The 8,468-nt window shown below is 41.0% G+C and overlaps 1 protein-coding gene across 5 annotated transcripts in view; it reads right to left on the bottom strand.

Moving 5' to 3' along the window:
• The window catches only part of pan2 (poly(A) specific ribonuclease subunit PAN2), a 112,863-nt gene extending 104,983 nt beyond the window's left edge, over window positions 1-7,880 (bottom strand). For 4 of the 5 annotated variants that reach the window (XM_068024877.1, XM_068024880.1, XM_068024881.1 and 1 more), the window contains exons 1-4: window positions 7,756-7,880; window positions 5,870-5,918; window positions 4,987-5,306; window positions 3,486-3,655 (exon numbers count right to left, since the gene is read on the bottom strand). In XM_068024877.1, the coding sequence (XP_067880978.1) occupies window positions 3,486-3,655; window positions 4,987-5,298 (482 nt within the window). In that variant the 5' untranslated portion in view covers window positions 5,299-5,306; window positions 5,870-5,918; window positions 7,756-7,880. Of the gene's footprint in view, window positions 1-3,485; window positions 3,656-4,986; window positions 5,307-5,869; window positions 5,919-7,380 lie in introns of all 5 variants that reach the window. The other variant, XM_068024879.1, reaches the window with a different exon arrangement.
• Window positions 7,881-8,468: the final 588 nt, after the last annotated feature.

Genomic DNA, 8,468 nt, shown 5'->3' on the forward strand with positions numbered 1-8,468 from the left:
GCTCAATGACAATCCTGGAAAGTGGTTTTAACTCTGTGCCTGATGCCCAAGAAACTGCTTTAACCATTCACAGACAAATGTACTCTTCTGCTGCACGCTCCTCCTGCTTTGACCCATGAAAACTGTTGCTGTGATACAACTATCAATTTTGAGTCTTTGCAGTTTATTCTCAGACAACCAAATGGCAGTTTTTTCAAGTTCTGCAAATCTCCAAAATGGACAGTGGGAAACAGGAATACTGAAGTAGTAAATTGTTTAAAATTTTAAAACAGAAAATGAAGATTAAAATAGGTAACAGCATGTTAAAGAAAAGCAAAATGAAAGTTAAAATTGGGAATAGGAGGTAAACAAAAGTTTAAGGGCATACAGAACGAAAATGGTTGATCTAAGATTTGTGTTTTTGGTGACTAATTTAGTGTGACTATTCCAATGAATAATGTATTTCTGTCTTTTAAGTAGATTAATTGCTGTGTCAGTGTGTGAGCTGAAATCACGTAAAAGCAAATCCATCTTGGGAGCTTGGAAAAACTTATCTCCCAGCAGTCATAAGAACATTGGAACATAAGAAATAGGAGCAGGAGTAGGCCATTCGGCCCCTCAAGCCTACTCTGCTATTTAAGACGACCATGGCTGATCTGATTGTGGCCTTAACTTCACTTTCCTGCCTACCCACCATAACTCTCGACTCCCTTGTAGATCAAAAATCTGTCTAACTCAGCCTTGAATATATTCAATGATACAGCCTCCTCCACTCTCTGGGGAAGAAAATTCCAAAGATTAACTCCCCCTCTGGGAGAAGAAATTCCTCCTCATCTCCAACTCAAATGGGAGACCCCTTATTTTGAAACTGTGCCCCCTAGTTTTAGATTCCCCCATGAGGGGAAACATCCTATCAGCATCTCCCCTGTCAAGCCCCCTCAGGATTTTATATGCATCAATAAGATCACTTCTCATTATTCAAAACTCCAATGAGCATAGGCTCAACCTTTCCTCAAAAGACAACCACTTCATCCCAGGAATCAACACAGTGAACCTTCTCTGAACTGCTTCCAATGCAGGTATACCCCTCCTTAAGTAAGGAGACCAAAACTGTATGCAGTACTCTAGGTGCAGTCTCACCAATGCCCTGTACAGTTGTAACAAGACTTCCCTACCTTTTACACTCCATCCCCCTTGCAATAAATGCCAAAATTCAATTTGTCTTCCTAATTACTTGCTATACCTGCATGCTAACTTTTTCTGATTCATGTACAAGGACACCCAGATCTCTCTGTACTGTGGCATTCTGCAGTCTCTCTCCATGTAAAGAATATTCTATTTTTCTATTCTACCTGCCAAAGTGGATAACCTCACATTTTCCCACAGGATACTCCATCTACCAAATTTTTGCCCACTCACTTAACCTATCTATATCTCTGTGCAGACACTGCGTCCTCCTCACAACTTGCTTTCCTACCTATCTTTGTATCGTCCGCAAATTTGGCTACAATACACTCGATGCCTTCGTCCAAGTCATGAATATAGATTGTAAATAGTTGAGGCCCCAGCAATGACCCCTGTGGCACTCCACTACCTACAGTTTGCCAACCTGAAAATGCCCCATTTATCCCGACTCCCTGTATCCTGTTAATTAGCCAATCCTCTATCCATGCTAATATATCACCCGCAACACCATGAGCTCGTATTTATGTGGCACCTTATCGAATGCCTTTTGGAAATCCAAATACACTATATCTACTGGTTCCTCTTTATCCACACAGCTTGTTACATCCTCAAAGAACTCTAATAAATTTCTCAAACACGATTTCCCTTTCATATAACCATGTTGACTGCCTGATTAAATTATGACTTTCTCAATGTCTTGCTACTACTTCCTCAATCGTGAATTCTTGCATTTTCCCAATGACAGATGTTAGGCTAACTTAAACTATAGCTACCTGTCACACTCACCATCACCACCACCACTCCTCCCCCCCTCTTGAATAGAGGTGTTACATTTGCAGTTTTCCAATTCACTTGGACCTTTTCAGAATCTAGGAAATTTTGCAAGATTACAACCAATGCATCCAATATCGCTGCAGCCATTTCTTTGAAGACCCTAGGATGCAGGCCATCGGGTCCAGAGGACTTGTCAGCCTTTAGTCCCATCTAAAAGGGTTATCGAAAAGTAATTTTTACAATGACTCAAACTTTTAAGCTTATGAATTGCATGCAATCCTATAAAATTAGAGACTCCTTCAGTACTCTAGTCTCACACAGTCACATGGAGCAATTAAGCACTACAGACCAGCATGTCCAAGATACAAATTTTTTTTTCTTCCTATTTTCTCTTTCTTCATGAAGTGTCAGCTCATTATGGAGTACAATTCCACAAGTTCCAACAGTCCTCTGAGACCCTGCCCAAGTGGTCATTCCTCATGAGGCCTTGGACACTGATCAATGGCAGGTTATTCAATTGTGGGGGCGGTGATGGTGGTTGTGGGTGGGAAGAGAGGTCTTACAGCCAAGTCCAGGCAGGTTCTCACTGGATGTCAGCATATGTACAGCTAGTCAGATAGTGACATCAGGCGAAGCAGCAGTCGAGACTCTCACAAGAACAGCCACTCAAGTGAGCTACAGAAGGGCTGTCAGCATTGTGGAAACATACCCTAGTCAACACTTTCACAACAGGAGTGAAAATCAGGAGCGGGGAGGAAGAGAGGAATAAAACTGCAGTGTAAATTTAGCCATATAAATACTGTGGCAACAACAGCAGGCGAGAGGCTGGGAATTCTGCAGCGAGTAACTCACCTCCTGACTCGCCAAAGCCTGTCCACTATCTACAAGGCACAAGTCAGGAGTGTGATGGAATACTCTCCACTTGCCTGGACAAGTGCAGCTGCACCAACACTCAAGAAGCTCGACACCCTAGTATAGGTAGGTGGTAGGGGTGGGCCGAAGGGCCTGTTTCAGTGCTGTATCTCTAAACTAAACTAAACTAAACCATTCAAACTTGATTGGCACCCCATCCACCACCTTAAACATCCTTCCCACCACCACCGGCGCACAGTGGCAGCAGTGTGCACCATCTACAAGATGCACTGTAGCAACGCACCAAGGCTCCTTAGACAGCACCTTCCAAACCCGTGACCTCTACCACCTAGAAGGACAAGGACAGCAGATGCATTGGGAACACCACTACCCACAAGTTCCCCTCCAAGCCACACACCATCCTGACTAGGAACTATATTGCCATTCCTTCACTGTCGCTGGGTCAAAATCCTGGAACTCCCTTTCCAACAGTACAGTCTCTGTACCTACACCACATGGACTGCAGCGGCCACCACCACCTTCTCAAGGGCAATTAGGGATGGGCAATAAATGCTGGCCATGCCGGCGATGCTCACATCCCAAGGGCGAGCTAAAAAAAAACTCCAGTACTCTGCTATTTACCTGCTTTTAATAGTTTGCCTTTAAGCTACAACAGTCTAAACGTAAAAACTTACACATAATCAAACATTATAAGTCCTCCTCGGGTAAAGCACTTGAGGTTATTCTTATTTAAAAAGAGGACTCCGCTTTCTATGCTTTGTATGTGACGTATGTCATCAGTGGCATTAACTTGAAAGGATGAGTATCGCTCCAAAGTGGGACCAAAGAAGGAAGTTGCATGGCCCTAGGCAGAGAAATAGCAAAGACAAATTTAGTAGCGCTCTTCTAAAGGCAAAGAGTTCATGCACCTGAAACAAACTCTTAACATTCCCAATGTACTACATAGCAGTCGCAAATATAAATCAACTATTTAGCAAAAATACTATGTTTTGTTTTACTAATGACAATTCAATAAGATTTAGAATTTTATTTCAGATACACAAGTTTTAAGTTTCTCCTTAATAACAAAAATTACAATTAAATTAGAAAGTTCCTTTCACCACATATAGCGTCACCTCTCAAATCTGCTGTGTGTACAATGATTAAGTTAACATCTCACTGTTCTAAGTCACATGCAATCTCTCAACACTAAAGCAACATCCTTAGACAGATCTATGAAAGAGTTTTAAAGACTTATCAACCAATATGAACTGATAAAGAAAACATATTAAGACTTTTCAAACATTTATTCTGAATCTTAATTTCAACAGGTAAAGCAAGAGAGAAAATGACGGATGACACTGCATCGACATGCTGCTCTATGACTGACAGCATACTGGTTTGTACCTAGTCGCCAAGCAGAGCCGATAACTTCATTTCACCCAAGCTGCTGTGGGGAGCAGCAGCAGAGTGGATTTGGGGATTTCCTCACTAAGTAAAAGAGAGTGTGAAGGAAAAACAGCTTTCCAGTGATCTCCCAGCAGCATTCGTGCATCAACATTGAAGAACCGTGGAAACAAGTGGTTGCCAATTCCACATCGACCTTTTATGCCTATTGAAAACAGATTTTTAGCAACATAGGCATACAGAATTCTGAGAGATATTTGGGAAGTGGTCAGTACCGTTGATTTATTTTCAACTGCATAAATCATTTACTTAAATAGGAAAGTTCCAGGCTCCAAACAGCTTATAATTAAATAATACAGCACTCCAGTAAATAGATCTGAGCATACTGTGTATATTAAACGCTGAACAACTTAATTTCAAATTCCATCTTTTAATTATACTCACACACTTTACAAGTTAATTTGTAACATCGTTGGGTTGGGACTCATCATCAGGTGATCCTGGATCATTCTAGCTAGGTTGAGACTTGTAAGCTACACAAGTACAATATGCTTATACAAAAGCAAACTACTGTGCATGCTGGAAATCTGAAACAAAAACAGAAAATACTGAGCAGGTCAGGCAGCATCAGTTTTTCCTTTCCACAGATGCTGCCTGACCTGGAGTATTTCCAGTATTTTCTGTTTTATTCCGAAGCCTTATCCACCAGTGCACACCAAGGCCTCCATACTAGAGCGGAGACCCATTAACTTACTTGGTTGGAGGAGCAGGTTAATGTACTACACTTACCCCATGATTTCCCACCCAGAGTAATTCATCTTGAAGGTCAAAATGTGATGCAGTTACAGGGACTCCAACTTCTGCGACAACCCTGTGCAGCTCTGAATACATTCCCTCCACAAGGTGTACAGATTCAGGTACTGAGACAGACATGCCATCCAGCTGGACACCATCTGCTTCCAGTTCCACATTCTGCAGCAAGTTCGGGTCAAGCCTTGGGTCCAGCGAATGCTCAATTGAACTATCCAGGGAAGGGTCAATGCCAGGGTGCAGGGATGATGAGTATTCCCCAAGGCCTGAATCAAGGCCATCAAAATTCATGGTTTATTCTAAGGATGAAATAAATAGAGGCACATAGAAAAGTAAGAAATTCCAATACAGATGGCAGTTAGTTAGACCATTATTAACCAGGATACATATGCTAGAACAAAAATCACTTCCAGTTTTTTTCAAACTAACAATATCCTGTTTCCCAACTTCCATAACTAAGAAATTCTATTTTTGCATTATACACACCCCATACAAAGGGTACACTATTCAACTCTCACCTCTGCCAAGCATCAGGGGACAAGTGGTTGCTGCACTGTAACGTGCAGTGAAACATAACCCTGTACCAATGCACAAATTACAAAGCAGAACATGGGAGTCCATAGTCCACCACGAAAAATACTCAGGCTGAAAACAGAATAAAACCACAAAACCCCTTCCAAACTCCAGCAGTGCATTACTTAAGATAACAGGCTGGAGTGCTTCAAGGACATGGCATGTCAGGATTCAGCCAAAACTCAAATCCATTGAATTTGAGCCCACAATGAACTGCCTTTTTGTAACAACTCCAGCATTGTGTTATCCAATTATGAAACTAAACACAAAGAATTCGATTTACACTTACCATTGATTTTCAAAATCCAATCTTCCATTTATTTACGAAAACATCAAAGCTATAAATAACGAAAAGAAAACGTCAAAGAAGTTGGGAGGGAATAAAAATGACTCCAACTTATAGCCTATTTATAATTACACTAATCATATCTAAACCATTTTGGATAAAACAGTTTTATATCCTGGATAATGGGGATGCTTCCCCAATGTTACAGAAAAATAAATTCTATAACTTCCTTTCCAAAAGGCATCGATTCCTTGTTGGGCACCAACAGTTACTGATCCAAGTGACCACAATGCATTTGGAATTGCAAATGCAGGCAAGTAATTCAACCCTATGGGACATGACGGCCTATTGTCTTCAACTGACATGCACACTTCCAGCAGTTGGCACTAGATAGTGAGCAGCAGTGGGAATCCTGACCATTTTGCCCCTTTTTAACCCAGTAGTAGTGAAGCAAGTTGTTGCATCCCTTCTGCTGCACTGTCTGAAATCAGCTGACCAATACTGACTTGCTTGGTCTGTATGACTTTGCTACTCACTGATAAACCTTATTTTAAAACACAGACATAGCAGTGAAATAACTAGCTCTATAAAAAAAGGTTCTGGGAACTGAATTGCATGGGGTCCAAATTCAAGTGTCTCTGGACTGCTTCAATGCAGCAGTTGGGTGATCAACAACTTAAAAGTTGCCTGGAAATCAAATCTCACAACAGGACATAAAGACAGCTGGGGTAGTAACATTACGCTGATGAAGGAGGGGTTGTCCATTCTTTCATAAAACACCCATTATCAAGATCATGACTAAAAACACTAAGAACTCACTGCCATCCCGATGCACCTGAGAATACCTACTATTTTAAATGAAGTCACTAACAATTTCATCAATACTGTAATGCAGTGATTGGGCAATCAAAAAAAAATACAAAACCCCCAAAGCTGAAATCTTATCTATTTTAAGTGTTCAAATGTCACACAGAACTTTACAACAGGAAACTAAAATGGCCTTCTGAGTCAAAAACAAACAAGTAAGAAATGAGAAAGAAAAGTCATGAATTAAGTGACATATCTGCTTATCCATGAGCTCATAACATCCCTTATCTTTGAATTCAAAGCAATCATGATTTTCTGATGTTATGATGTATTCATGGAGTATTAAGATGGAACATATAAGCTCAAAGACCAAGATGATCATATTTCACAACATAATGTTTCAACATTCCTTAGCTAGTTGGGTGTAAAAGATGTATGCGGTAGAAAAGGTAAAATAAACCAATAAGACACAAGGGTACGTGTTCACAGGAAATATTGCTACAACATAATAATCAATTATACCACCAAAGGCATAGGCTGAGAGAAGCGCAACCATCTACTCAACACTGACAAAAGTGGACAAATAACGTGTGCAGCAAACCAGGCTAATTTGTACACTTGTTAAGAGCAAGCTCTTCAGTGGCAAATATCATGGGGAAAAGAAAGGGGAACCAATACAAAAGACACAACAAACAGTAACTTCGTACAGTTCACATGAGACGACAAACAAATGGAAACTTTTCTTTGATCCCCAATGTTTTTATTAAATCTTGCAGGCATTCTGGCACGTCACAGAGAACTGATGTAGATGGAAAAAGATCCCCTTCACAATGATTTGTTTGCGGCAATTTCTTTGGCGTTTTTCATAGATTTAAAAAACCTCCTAATCTCAAACAACCGTTGTAAGGTTATCTTTCGAATGATATTCAGTAGCCGTCTGATGGTGGTTGCGGTGCTAGCGGGGGTGGGATGGAGTGTCGAGAAAAATGTCAGCCAGGCCCAGCTTTGAAGTGCGCTTTCCGGTGACTTCTTCTAAATTCTAGGTCCGCGGCCCGTTAATTGTGCATTAGTATTAAACCTACCAGCACTTCCTCTTTACCATTTAACACGTCGCATTGAACACAAATAAAAACATAAATAGCCACCACTAACGCAAAGCTTACAGCAGCTTCACAACCATCCTTACTACCCACAACCCACCACTACAGCTATTAGTCTGATTGACAGTTATTCAACCCAATCAAAGGCCTTAAATAAATACAGTTTGAACATTTTAACTCATCACAGTTACGTGTGGAGGCGGGATTTTAATTTTGGCACATGTACGGATGCCGCTTGGAGAAAGACGGCTCCTGCGACGAAAATAAAAGTCGAAATGAGAGGAAGGGGGAAAAGGAGATCGGGGAATCTTGATGCATATTCTTAGAAGTAACATGCGACTCTTTTTTGATTAAACTCGGTTTTGAGGTACGATAGTAGGAAAGTTATTTTACTGATTTCAGCTGCCCCCCCTTTTCGCTCCTCTCCTGAAGGCAGTGCTTCATGGTGGGGGATTATCATTGCCCACTCTCCAGGATTGTTTTGAAATCTCCAGGAATTAAAGATGAATCTCCAGGTCACAGATTTCAGGAGAAAAATTATAGGCATTAAAAAAGTGCTTTTTCAAACACTTATGTGGCACTATCAGATTTCGAACAGATCTAGCAATGCAAAACTGGGCATCCATGAGGCACTGTGGGCCATCAGCAGCAGCAGAATTGTACTCAATCACAATCTGTAACCTCATGGCCCGGCA

This window comes from Heterodontus francisci, chromosome X (assembly GCF_036365525.1).
Source record: "Heterodontus francisci isolate sHetFra1 chromosome X, sHetFra1.hap1, whole genome shotgun sequence".
Lineage (NCBI taxonomy): Eukaryota > Metazoa > Chordata > Chondrichthyes > Heterodontiformes > Heterodontidae > Heterodontus > Heterodontus francisci.